We start from the raw sequence: 14091 nt of genomic DNA on the forward strand, positions 1-14091 counted from the left end.
TCGGGCAGGGCTGTACAGGGCAGGGCAGCGGCACACCGCGAGCCGCGGGCGCGGAGCTCCGGGCAGCACCGCCGGGGCGGGCAGCGCGCACGGAGCGAAGGCAGGGCCGGCCGGGCGGGCCCGTGTGCGGCGTGTGCGAGGCGTGACATCGCTTTGTGCGCGGCTCCCCCGCCCCAGCCCCGCACTGAGCATGTGCCGGAGCGCCCCCCGCCCGCGGGCCGCGCACCGAGCCGCGCACCGAGCGCCGAGCCGCGCACCGAGCCGCGCACCGGGCCCCGCACCGAGCGCCGAGCCGCGCACCGAGCGCCGCCGCATGGGCTGAGCGAGCCCGGCCATGGAGCTCCGCAGGTCCATCTCGGCCAGCGCCGAGGCCGAGAGACCCATGCGGCGCTACGGGGCGGTGGAGGAAACCGAGTGGAAGGCGGAGGCGCTGGGCAGGGGTGAGTGGGGGCCGCGGTGCGGTCCGGCCGGCACCCACCGGGGAGCCCCGGCTGCGGCGGGCGGGCGGTCCCGGGTCCGGCCGGCGGGGCGAGCCCCGCTCGGGCTGCTCGGGGAGCGGCGTTCGTGTGACCGGTTTGTCCTCTGCGGCCGCTGCTTTGCGAGGCGGCTGTGTCGGGGCCGCGGAGCCGGTCTGTGCCGGGCGCAGGGCAGCTCAGCTCTGCGGCTCGGGCTCTCCATCCCCTCTGGGCTGTACATCCTCTCCGGGCTCTGCATCCCCTCCATCCCCTCCATCTTCTCTGTCCTCTCCATCCTCTCCATCCTCTCCATCCTCTCCGGGCTATCCATCCCCTCCGTCCTCTCCATCCCCTCCGTCCTCTCTGTCCCCTCCATCCCCTCCGTCCTCTCCATCCCCTCCATCCTCTCCATCCTCTCCATCCTCTCCATCCTCTCCATCCCCTCCGTCCCCTCCGTCCCCTCCGTCCCCTCCATCCTCTCCATCCTCTCCATCCTCTCCATCCCCTCCGTCCTCTCTGTCCCCTCCATCCCCTCCATCCCCTCCGTCCCCTCCATCCTCTCCATCCCCTCCATCCTCTCCATCCCCTCCGTCCCCTCCGTCCCCTCCGTCCCCTCCATCCTCTCCATCCTCTCCATCCTCTCCATCCCCTCCGTCCTCTCTGTCCCCTCCATCCCCTCCATCCCCTCCATCCCCTCCGTCCCCTCCATCCCCTCCGTCCCCTCCATCCCCTCCATCCCCTCCATCCCCTCCATCCTCTCCGTCCCCTCCATCCCCTCCATCCTTTCCCTGCGGCACGGGCGGGTGCTCCGCAATTCCGAGCCATGAGCAGGTGGCCGAGGAAGGATCACTGGGACGTTTGCTGTCACCCATTGTTTAGTAGGTGGGATTTAAGATAGAGATTTTCATAGATTGGTAGTCTTTAACGCTTTTCTCATTTGGAAAGCGCAGATGACGACCGGTTTATTTGCTTGTTATCTCAGGCAGAGGGTGCAGCAATACAGCACTTAATTCACACCTTCGGTGGTTGCACTGTACTGATGACCTCAACAGATGTTCTGTGCTGGGAGGGCTTTCTTGAAATGATCGTTTTCCAGGAAGCAGCAATTGACATAACCTGTCCAAAGTGCCGATGGAAAGAGTAGTTACAAAGATCCATCACTGCCAATTCGTGTTATCCCTGGGACCTCGTTGTCTCTAAGATACCAGCTATTCCTCTTCTGCTGGCAGAACTGTCTTCTTTACAAACCTAATTAGCCTGCAAACCCCTTGTAATCTTCCAGGTAACCACTGAGGCAATACATCTTGAAAAGCTAGTCACAAAAGCTGTACTAGACAGTATCAAAAATAATATTCTCCAAGTTTCATCAGGTGTTTGGTTTGGCCACAGGAATAGAAGCTTTGTGTGCTGTGTTGTGACACCTTCAGCTGGGCTGGTACTGGGGGTGCTGATGTCCTTGATGTGCATGGTGGAGTCTCACCTGGATCCTTTACACATGGCCTGGCTTTGCAGCACCTTGGTAGCAGATTTTACCAGTGCATCTGCTGTGTTTACTGTTCAGAAAGTGCTGTGTTCTGGAATGATGCTTCACCTCCAGTTTCATTTTTTCATGGCTGTGTTATTGTCTACCATATGCTGATGACAGGGTGTAATTCTCCAAGAGATGCTTCGGTTGCAGTGTTGGTTTTGTTGCAGTGCCTAGCACAGATTCAGGGCTGAGAAACTTCACACTTTCTAAAATGGAATCGAAGACTGAATTGCTGTTGACTGAGTTGGTTGAGTCAGACACATGCAGCAGTTTTGCAGGTTCCCTGGCACGATACAAAAATGATTTTCTTGTTCTTGTAACTGTGTCTGGTTTTGTTCCAGCACTCAGGAGCTGAGTGCAGAGCAACACTTGTAATAATAATAATAATAATAATAATAATAATAATAATAATAATAATAATAATAAAAGCAGGTATTCTGCGGTTCCAGGAGAAGTTCTGTCTTGCAAGCTTTTTACAAAAGCTGGTCTGTTTGGCAGAGAGCAATGTGCAGGCTGAGAGGGAGATCTGATCTGCTCAAAAATACGTGTTCAGCACTGCACTGCCACCCAAATCACAGCTTGATACCCAGCACCAGAGTGGGCTCTTGGCAGGACTAGGACCCAGTGTCCAGGTGTGCACCCTGGCTCTGCTCTGAGCTGGCCTTCTACACACTTTCTGTTTAATGAGAATATTTTGCTGTCTATAACAATTTAGGTAGGAATAAATCTAGAGAGCATGATCTGCTCTTTGAAAAGCAGAAAATTATTATATATTTGAATAATTGATTTCTTTTGTTTGCTCTTAGGATTAGCTTTCTTTAAATACTGTGGAAAATACTATTTATAGTAACTGGTTTAGACGATTCCTGCCTATCTTTCCTATTTAAATATTAACACTGACTTCTGGTCACACTTTTGCATTGATTTAAAATAAATAGATCTTATTATTTACTATAATGCTTCCTTACAGTCATCCTAAATTGCATGGCATGATGACAGCAGTCACCAGACTGTCAGTGAAAGACTGAAAGACTGTCACCCCTTTTTACCCATGTTAACAATGAGCCTTTGGTATTTACATGCTGTTTAAATATTAAATGCTTCAAAAGGAGAAGTTCATTACTGCATATGAATTTTCCTTTTTTAATCTGAGGATTTGTTGTACTAAATCAGGATGTCTTTGGGGGCAGAACTGGTGGTGTACAGGACTGTCCTGCAGTGCTGCTCCTGTCAGAGCCTGGTGGTGTGGGTCTGGTCTGAGGACACTGTCCATCCTGCCTGTGCCCATCCTGGCTGTGTCCATCCTGCTTGTGTCCATCCAGGGAGTTCCATGTGGTGTGAGTGATCTCAGGACACTGCCCATCCTGTCTGTGTCCATCCTGTCTGTGTCCATCCTGGCTGTGTCCATCCTGCCTGTGTCCATCCAGGGAGTGCCATGTGGTGTGGGTCTGGTCTCAGGACACTGTCCATCCTGGCTGTGTCCATCCTGGCTGTGTCCATCCTGCCTGTGTCCATCCAGGGAATGCCATATGGTGTGAGTGATCTCAGGACACTGTCCATCCTGGCTGTGCCCATCCAGGGAGGTCAGGCCGTTTCCCTTCCCTGGTCGAACGGAGCGGGAGCTCTGTAATTGAGTTTCTCTCTCCGCGGTGCTGAAAGCAGCGCTGGCTGCTGGTTGGAAATGCGGAGTTGTTCGCAGCAATGCCATGTGCTTCTCGCGTGTTTCTGCCCTGCCTTGGCCCTTGGGGCAGGTTACCAGTGGAGCTAAACTGGTTCCCAGTCCGAGGATCTGATGCCCTGTGACTGTGCCAGGACCCCCAGTGTGCAAGATGAAGCAGATTGTTTAAAGGTGTCTCTTTAACAGCCACTGGAGCCTTTCTCTTCACATACAGAAGGGAATTCCCAAGGACTAGAGAACACTAAAAATGGTGGTTTGCATTGTGCAGGGCAACTCATCTGTTTTCTGGTGCATGCCTGTAAAAGACAAGCTTGTGAATTGTCAGGTTTGTATAACAATAACAATGTGCATCCATCCTTCCCATAGAGCCTTTTACATCACAGCTTGGGGAACCCTCTCTGAGCAGGGCACTCCAGTCCTTGTTCCTGGGTGCACAGCTTCCTTTAGGATCCTCTGCCTTGCCCTGGCAGGGCTGGCAGTGCCCTGGCTCAATAACTGCACACAAAGAGCCCCAGAGCAGCTTTCCCCTGTCCCTTTGTCCCTGCACTCTCAGGTGTGTTTCTGCTGAGCTTTCCTGTCCTGCAGTTTGTATGAGGGTTGGAGCTAGATGCCAAATTCACCACGAATCCTCCAGCTTGAGGCAGCACAAGAAGTGCCAGAAAACTGCAGAGGTTCTGTTGTGGTGCAGTTCAGTGCTCCATGAAGCCTGTTTGTCATGTCAAAGGTAACTCAGCATGGGGATGAGCTGCCACCTCCTGTGTCACAGGTTCACCCTTCTGGCTGCCCTGGGGTGAGAAGTGCAGGACAGCAGAAGGGCTGGAGAGGCTGGGGGTTCCCATCCTGAGCTTCAGCAGCAGCATGAGCCCTCCACAGGCGGCTCTGCCTGCTCTCCCTTCTTGCTCTGAGTGTTGGAGCACAGGTTCTGTCCAGGCAAAGCTTCAGAGGAACAAAAAGAATTTATGTGACACAACCACCACGGCTGCTCCTTCACAGTCATGCCCTGTGTTACTGTAAATTCCCCATAACTGTTAATTATATCTGTTACAGGCAAAAAAAGGACACAAAATGAATTAGAATTATTCAGGCCATCTATTAAATAGGTAGGAAAGAGGCTTACTGAAGGATATACACAGTTATGCTTCTTTTTATAGAAACAGCAAGAATGCTGGCTTTGTGCAGGTCTGAACATGGGCTTCAGAGAATGTAACTAATATTCTTTCCATGTCTTCATTAAAAAAAAAAACCAAAAACCCATAACTGTGTAAAATTTTTGAAAAGAGAGTGACCAAAAAATTCAAAGTGACACTAAAACATTAATAGTGAACCCTAGACCTTTTTAGAAATTATCAGATAAAACATTGTCATCAACAAAGACAACTGATTTGAAGGGTGCTGCCAGTTCTAGATGTTTGCCTTGTTCATTATTTGTAATGTTAATGTATTTGTAAAGCTGTGTCTGCTCTGTGGAACCAAGACAGAACTCCCACACTGAAAACCAGAAAGGGCTTTCTGGAAAGGACTGAGGCTGTTTTCTGTAGAGCACTTGTAAAACTCACCTGCTTTGATGGCTCTAAAATTCTCCTCCACAGCTTGGTGGGTTTCTGACTCAGTGGTGATTTTGCCTAGCAGTGTGTCCCTAAAATGTGCTGTTTAATGAGCCCACAGGTCCCTGCTGCATCCCTGCAGCCCATCAAGGGAGGCTGTAACTTGGGTTTCCATTTGCTTCACAGAAAGCCCAGAGAATGATTGGCAAAGTGAGACTAATCCAGGTTATACTATTTTACACATTGCCTCATTTTTATAATTCCCCCTCCCACAGCTGGTTGCTCCAGGCAGCTACTGAGACAGAGAAAGGAGGAAAAGGGAGAACTGGAAATATTTTAATGCCTCAGAGTGCATTCCTATTAAAATATTGGTCAACAGTGGGGGAGCTGTGGCTCTTAAAGCTGGTTCTTCATGTGGGCTCTCAGGGCCACAGAACAGAAATAAACCCATTGTCTCCCTGCCATATTCCATGAGTTTTGCCTTTCCTTCACTATTTTTTGTTGGAGTCAGTGGGTGAATTTTTCAGAGAGAAATCAGAGTGCAGGGATTGAATTAAAGCCTGTGGATGGATTGAATATATTAAGCCACTCACACATAAAGTAGAAGTTGTTTAAGTTTTAGTGTAAGTTTAAGTTTTAGGATAACTGAGGGTTATGAGCTCTAGTGGTTTTGCTAAGTGAAAGGTTCAGATGCCAAACTGTGAGTTGTAGTGAAGCTCAAAGACATGCTGATGTTTTTCAGAGGCTCCAGGACTGTGGCTGTGACAGAGCTTAGACACAACAGAGCTGTAGTAAGTAAAGTGTCACATTTGGGACTGTTGCTCATGAATTTTCTCATTTCCCTTAAACATATTTTACAGAAAAAAAAACCCATTAGATTTGGAAAGTAGGACACTTTGAACTACACAAATTACCCTTGCTGTTGGTAGCCTGTGGGATTATGGACTCAGCCTGTGCAGTTTTTTTTACTGTGTTTGATAACTGATGTCTTAGTTGTTTTCATCAGGGAAAGCACTGATGAGGATGTGTGTCTGCCTCAAGGGTGCATTATAAAACAGGAACAAAAACTTACATTTGGGATTGGGCATGCACTACAAAGTACTGTGTATCCTGGGTGAGGCTTCTAGAGTTTTCTTGCAGTTACTGAGCACGACAAAGTTTGGAACTCAGCATCCTTTAATCCTTATTCCCAGAGGGCTTTTCTTCTGTAGCCAAATATGTTCCATTTTCATAGAACTCTTACTTAGTAAAATAGATCCAGAGACAATAAATAATTCTAATTTATTTCCATGAAACATGTTCTGCTGTCTGCCTTCTTAAAAGGCACATTATAAATGGATTCAAAACTCAGAGATGAAAAATGTGTGCTTAGAGGGCAAACTGTGAGAAATCAGGAACACCCTTGGATAATTTATGTTAGTTGCCCTTCAGGATCAGCAATGAAACATGAATTATCAACAGTTTGTCAGCTCATAAAGGGCAAAATATCTGAGAAAATAATTTTATCAGGGTTTGTCACTGAATGAGGATGAATGATTTCCAGTGACACAAGCTGCTCATTGCAAAAGCCTAAGGATTGCAAACATTACCAGAATTCAAGAGGTCATTTGTTATTGTGAAAATATCAGCAGTATTTAAGGATCTTTTTATTGCCCTGAATCCTTTCACCACCCAAACCTTCACTGATTAGAATTTTTAGTTTTTTGGGTTTTTTACAAATACATTTGCTTTTTTTTCATATACTGGTAAAATTAGAACAAAAGAACTGACTATAAATTGATTTAACAGCTTTGTTATCTTTTGCAGAAAACAACTCCACAGCCAGGCGAGCACAGAAATCCAGAGATGGATTTGTGTCCTCATCCCTTCTGCAGTCTCTGCCCTCCCATCCCTGCCTGGCAGGCTGCAGCTCCTGCAGCTTGGCAGCTTTTTGGCAATTTCCCCCAGGCTGTGGCAGAGGCAGCGTGTGGGATGTGGCAGTGGAGGACGAGCCATGGTGTTTGCAAAGCCAGAAAAATCAGATCCATTTGTCCCTGCCTTGGCAAGGGGTGAAACCTCCTGCAATGGTGAAATTTCTGTCTTGTATGCAAAGAGAAGGTGACAGCCAGTATTGATTGTCTCAGATACAGATGAGGCTCTGCTAGAATTGCCTTCATTTCCTCACCTCTGACACCTCAGCCAGATCAAGCTTGTAGCTGCCCAGTTGTGAGAAAGAAAATGTTAGTGTATTTAAGAAAAGTGAATCAAAAGTCAGTGTGCAAAAGCAATTTACTTGGTGAAAAGAGAGCTTGCTAGAGAATGACTCCACAGCACAGATGAAGAGCAAGTACAAAACATTTTTTTGTGCCAGCTGTCATCATTTGTGTGAGTTGAAGAGCCCTGTGCTGCTTCACCTCAGAATTCACTGAGAAAGAAGCAGATGGTTTTGGCTCTCCTGGCTGTGCTGTTTGATCTTTTAGCAAGGACACAGTGAAATTGTGATTCCCTGCTGCCTCACCTCCCTCTCACATTGGCTCCCCATAGCTGTAGAGCAGCAGCATCCATCCCCTGGCAAACTGCCTGTCCCTTCAAATGAGAAACACCTTTATTTTCTTGGGCTTCTGGGGAGCATTTTCTCAATATTTACCCACTTGCTGGAGTGGGAATCAGTTTCTTTACTGTCTGAAGCAGCTCTATATCAGTTCTGGTCTTTACTGGACTTGACTCACATGTCTATAATAATTACCCAGTGGTTTTAAGGTTTCCTAAAATTAGCTACCAGCTGCAGATCACTGTTAGAAAACTGTTATTAGAGAATCACATCACAGAGGGGGAGAGGCAGATAAACAAGCTCCCTGGTATGCAGTCAGATAATTCATAGGAGAATGTCCCAAAGATGTCAAATCTTGAAATGCCAGTGGCCATTTTGCTGTTATTTCATTTACTGCACTTTATCAGCTGATGCTTGTATGTTTATTCCTGAAGAGGTTTTACAAGACCCTTGGAGAGTTAATATTTTGTTTACTTCTGGAGCTAAAAAAATAATGTGTTTTGGAGCTAAAAAAAAAAAGAAGATAGGAAAAAGTCTTTAAAAAATACCAAACTAAATAAGTTTTAAATCTCTGAATGTTAGCTGCAGCTGGCACTGTTACTTCCCCACCAGCTGCGTGTTCTCGTTCTCTGAAGGACAAGCTGCTGTTTAAAGGTTGATTTTCAATTCAAAAGGTGAAAGGAGCATGGAAATCCAGTATCAACTGCACTGTCAGCATTATGCTTTATTTAAATGTCAAGCAGATTTTCATCTCACATAGGTTTGTTTTGGAAAATAAAATGTCATTTTGGGCACTGTCCCTCTGTCCTGCACACTCTCACCTGATGAAAGCATTAATGAGCAAATTCCAAGAGCTGGTACTTTGGCACTTGCAACTCCTGACTCTCTCATTCTCTTTAATTAACTGGAGAGCTAGTGCCTGTTCAAATCAGAGCTCTAGAAGGGTAGCTGATGCAGTTTGGTTTCTGGATGCTGTTTTCTCTGTCTCTGAGAGATCACTGGAGCCAGGACAAATCTCTGGTGCTGGTGTGAGGAGCACTGAGCTGCCCAGGGCAGTGACCAGGTCACCTTTGGATTTCTGTGTTGATGAAGTGAAAAAAGTGCTCCAGAGGGATGTCACAGTGGTGCCAGGACAGTCATCTGGGGAAGGGGAATACTGAGATCTGTTCCCAGGTTTACATGCTATAAACTCTGCCTGTGTCCCTGGTGAGGAGGGTCCTGGTCCTGCTCTGGCTCCAGCATTTCCCTGAGTGCAGTCTGTGAGTGCTGGGTGAATGGCTGAGCTCACTCACCCTCCCCTTGCTCCCCCTGCCTTCACTGCAGCTTTCTGCCTGGCCCCCTTTCACTCAGAATAAAATATTGCAGCTGGAGCTTTATTTTATTGTTATCAGCTCCCTGCCCCGGGTCTGTGGGCTCTGGCTGGACACACACACCTGATGCATAAAAACTCTCTGAGTTGTGTCTGTTCAGCAGAGATACCCTGCAAGGGAGCTGCAATTCAGGATAATTCCCTATCACAAACAAACAGCAGGTTCAGGAGCTCTTCCAGCGTCAGTCTTACCAGGCAAAGCACTTTGTCAAGCACTTTCCTGTTTTTTTCCATGTTTGTTTTTTTTTTTCTTCCTTCCTGGTTTTATTTAGTTGCAGTCATTTCATAGTAGCTGATGTATTTTTTCCTCAGTAGCTGCAGGGAAATTTTATGGAGTTTGCCTTTTATGTAGAATAGTCTGGGTATAAAATATCTTTGCAAAAATACTCTTGTCGTGGAGGAAATCATAGCACTTAATTTTATTATGTGAGTAGCCAGAACAGAGTAAATCTGATGTCACTATTTTCATGCTGGAAAGGTGTTACATCATTGTGTTGCAAGCGAGAAAAAAACTTGTTTTTGTTTTGGTTGGTTGTTTTTTTTGTTTGTTTTGTTTGTTTGTTTGTTTGTTTTGTTTGTTTGTTTGTTTGTTTGTTTGTTTTCTCCTGTGAGTCCTCCACACATACAGGTATTTACAGCAAAGAAGGAGCAGGAAACAGGATCCCATCTCCTGGAATATCCTTTCAATAATTTCCCCATGTTTCCTCTTTCTGGAGTGGTAGAAAGACAAAATATCCAAGCCAGGAACCATTTTCTGTCTGTGAACAAAAGATCAGGATTCTCAGCAGTTTCTGGAGTGTCTCCCCCAGTACAGGGGGAGTTTTTTGTGCTGTCCAAGGGGGCTGGACAGAAATGACATTTCTGTGGTCTCAGCCAGGGCACTGCCAGATGCTGCTTAGATAAATGGCTGGGGAGTCACAGAAAGGAACAGGAGCATGGGAGATGCTCTTGTGAGATGTGTATCTAAATGAATCAATAGTGCAAACAAACTGAAAAATGAGCAAACAGATGCAAATAAAACAGCAGGGACTGTTTATAGCAGTACTTGGACCTTGTTTTATACCCCAGTCTGCACCAACACAAATTGGGTCAAAGATGATCAATTCAGATAGAGGTTTGTAAAAATGAGATTCATCACTAAAGGCTTACTTAATCCAGAAGGTAATTAACTTTGCATAATGGGTTCTGAGGAAATAATTAAATGGATCTTATATTTTTCTTTTTACAAATAATTTCCCATTAAACGTAAGAATTAGTGCACACAGCTTAAAACTGCAAACAAGAGGTAAATTCATTATTTAATCCTGTAGAATTTGCTGTATGAACAGTGGTCTGAGTGTGTTTTTTCTGCTCGTTCTATCTGATAACACTTCCTGAATAGAGCCAATATTATTTTCATTGCTGGTTGCAAGTTTTCATAAAGCAACAGGGGAGATAAACACCTAATGAAATAGGAAAATCTCATTATAAAGCCAGAGAATCAAATAGGAAAGATTACCTGAGGGGGAAGGAGGAAGGAAAAAGGAAGCGATTTAGCTTAATTCATTTTAAAAACCCAACAGATTCCATGCTGGTGGCATCCCAATATTTCACTGAAAGACAGATTTGTTCCTAGCTCTTCTTGGGCTTATATTTAAATATAAACAGGGAATTTCAACTTAAGAACCACAGGATTCTGGTCTGTTGGAGTTGTGGCTAATTCTTGGTGGAGTGTGTGTTCAGCACATGTCAAAAATCCTGATCTCACAGTTTGTAATGTGGAGGTGCACTGAGTTTAAGGTCTTGGCTCAGATGAAAAAAAAATTGCTTTTTCTAACACCTGCCATGTTAGAAAGGTGACTTCCCATATAGGAGACCTCCCACTTTGCACAAAGCATTTGTATATATTGATTTTTTCAGAACAGAGTGAGTTCATTTGTGAGGTCACACATTGCCTTGGCACTGAGGATTTCCCTGGGCAGCTTTTCACAGGGAGCACATTCCAGGCTGGGTCTGGCTGAGAAAATCTCTGAGTCTGTGATGTGAAACTGTGTGATGAGGAATCAGCTGAGTTGTCTGACATGCAGAGACTCAGTTATTGTGTGGGAGCAGAGGAAGAGAGCCCAGAGGTGGAAATGCCTCTGTTATTTCAGTTACAACAAGACAAATCAGGCTGCTTGCTGCCAGACTGGCAGGGAACGTGGTCTGGGGGAAATTGCTTTCACACCTCACCTGGAGCCACCAGCCCAAAGTGTGAAACCCCCTGTTGTCAGAGCACCTGCTGCTGTACCCAAACTGGGGTTTATTCAAAACCAGGAGTCACAGGAGGAAGTCTGGAAAATGTTCTTGCACAATTCAATTATAGTACTTTGTGAAGTCTGTCATAATTCTCTGCAGACCTAATTATGTGGATAGCTTTTCTTTAAATCCCACTCGGACCCAGTTAATCCTTCTCTGTGCACAGCAGAAATGGTTGAGAAATGGATGGGACTCCACAGGCTGTTCTGCACATGGTGTAGCTGTCCTGGAGAGAGTTTGTGCCTCAGTCCAGGCACTGGGAGCAAATCAGAGAATTGTGTGAGCAAACCCTGTCTGCCCTCTCAGGATCTGTGGGCATCACACTGTCTCTTGGTGCTGTGCCTGGTGTGTGCCAGGAGCTGTGCTGGGAGGATCCTGAGCATCATTTGCAGGCCAGCCTGCATCTCAGCTGCTGTGACCTTATCACAGCCACCAAAAGGAAAAACGAGGTTAAACCTGCCAAACTTAGAATCAGCTGACACTGAAACAGAGGGTTTGGTTTCAGCTAAGTGGAGAATTGTGTGTTAATCCATGAATAATGTGTCTGGGGATTTTAAATTCGATAGGATCTGAGTTTAAAAAGGTTTTTATAAAGAGGTATTAATTCCAACTCCCTTTGCTGTTTTCATGGTTATGTTTTCCTCATTTTTATGGATTTGCCCTCTAACCAGCTGAAGAGATGTGGGCAACCTTGTTATCACTGAGTGAAGGAAAATTGGCTGGGGAGGCAAATTGCCCAGACAGAGTCTTGGGATTGAGTTGAAAGCAGCAAGGTTGAGCCCTGGAATTGGAGAGTCAGAGCCCCTGAGGGATTGCAGTGCCCAACCTGCAAGTGTCATTAGGTGATTTGTCTCAGTGGACATCCTTCTGCATATCCTGGATTTATTTACATCAGGAGCACTTCCTGCAAATTTCTATCACACTAATAAAATCTGTGTTTATGACAAGAATCAAATCACACCTGGGGCTTTTATTCATTGTTTATGTGAAGATTTTAATAGGAAGCTGCTTTTATCTTATATTTTCAAATAAAATTTTGTTCAATATTAAGTTCTGACTTGTTGGTCATTTATTGCTGTAAATACTGAAATCCTGTTCTGTAAAAGTGGTTTTGTTTTAGCTCTTAAACTACTGCAAGAGAGGGTACTACTGGGGAAAATCCTCCCAGAGTATCCAGAGTATGTGAGTCACAAATCAAAGACATGAAATAGAGAAAGCAAAAACTCCCAATAGTAGAAAACTGCCATGAAAATCATCCTGATCCTGCTACAAACCAGCCCCAAATCCAGCACAGACTGGCAGCTCCATCTGATCCTAGTTACAGATAATTAAATAGTGGAGATTTTGAGGTTTGTTGAGTCTGAGTATCACAGACCTATGCATGACATTAAATTTCCAGCCTGGTGGTGATTCACAGGATCCTAGTCAGGGCAGGATGAACAATTATTGCCAGATGAGCTGTTTTCTTGGGATATCATTACAACCAAGATGAAGCTTGCTATGCACAGAGCAGTTTCTTAGGACTAGAGACATCTTTTTCCTGGGGGAAGTGTAAGATTAAAGGGCTACATAATTACCCACTTAGGAAACTGGAACTGTCATAAACTGACTAAAAACAAAGCCAAGGATAATTACTGCTTATAAATTTTACAGGATAACAAACAAGACTTTAATTGATGCTTTTTTTAAGAGGCAAGACCATTATATATCTTATCATTATGGATTTGAGCTGGTAAATATATTTAAATATGGAACAAGGGCAGAAAATTGTCCCAAAATTAGAAAGTTGGAACCATAATTTAACTGTAAAACTTCTTGTTAGCAGAGTACTGAAGACCATCCTTAATTAGCAATCACTTTTACCACTGCCTGTCTATTTCTGCTTGGGGATATGTAGTTCAGTGGGAAAACTCAGAGCAGGATTTCTTTCAGGTTCAGTTTTTAAACCAGCTGTGTTCAGTGCAATGCAGCTTGTTCTACAGAAATACAGAAAAAAAAATGGAAAGCAACTGCAGGCACTTGCATCAGATGTAAAGGAGAATTGTGTGCAGCTCTTTGAGTCTGATGGCTCAGGAACCAAAAGGACTTTCAGAGGAGGGAGTTAACATTCAAAACTGTGAATCTGGCACTCAGATTTCAAGAGAAATCTCAGTGAGACCAGCTACACAAAAGGCTGAAATGGGAAAGAATAGACTGCTGCCAACAGGCTTTATTGCAAAGGTAAATAATGAAAAATAAAAGGTAAAAAAAAAAAAGAAAAAAAAAAATAAAAAGTTCAATATGTGCTAAAAAAATGGTTGACTCTTTCAAACCTGCTTTAAATAAAATGAAATGTTCATTCTTCCATTTTTGAAAAGGTAAGAGACTGCTGTGTGAAGCTGTTCTGGATCATGTCTCAAAGCACTGGAGGTGTCATTGCTCACTGGGACAGAGCCAGAGCTTTACTCAAGGCTCAATAATGTGCCCATAATCTTCCCCAGTGGTTCCCATCCCAGGAGCTCAAAGCATTTAATGGAAAATAATAAATTATCCTTCAGCACAGCTGCTGCCAGGCAGGCCAGTTATCCACAGTGTTAGAAGAGCAGTGAGAGGCTGGACATGAGTACAAGTAAAAGTGGTTTTTTGTTTGGTTGGTTGGATTTTATTCTGTTTTCTGAGCTCTTGAGAGCTAATTTTATAATGTGTATCTGGGTGTAATTTATATATGGTT

The 14091-nt window shown here is 45.1% G+C and overlaps 2 protein-coding genes across 3 annotated transcripts in view; both read left to right on the forward strand.

The window, feature by feature from the left end:
• Positions 1–14091, forward strand: part of SCNN1B (sodium channel epithelial 1 subunit beta) — a 468555-nt gene that overhangs the window by 337260 nt on the left and 117204 nt on the right. The window lies entirely within an intron of this gene.
• Positions 140–14091, forward strand: part of BMERB1 (bMERB domain containing 1) — a 33298-nt gene continuing 19346 nt past the window's right edge. The window contains exon 1 of one of the 2 annotated variants that reach the window (XM_079321230.1): positions 140–440. In XM_079321230.1, coding sequence (XP_079177356.1) covers positions 335–440 — 106 coding nt within the window. In that variant the 5' untranslated portion in view covers positions 140–334. Of the gene's footprint in view, positions 441–10159; positions 10266–14091 lie in introns of those variants that run through there. The other variant, XM_079321231.1, reaches the window with a different exon arrangement.

The sequence above is a fragment of the Erithacus rubecula genome (assembly GCF_903797595.1).
Source record: "Erithacus rubecula genome assembly, chromosome: 17".
Taxonomy (NCBI): Eukaryota; Metazoa; Chordata; class Aves; order Passeriformes; family Muscicapidae; genus Erithacus; species Erithacus rubecula.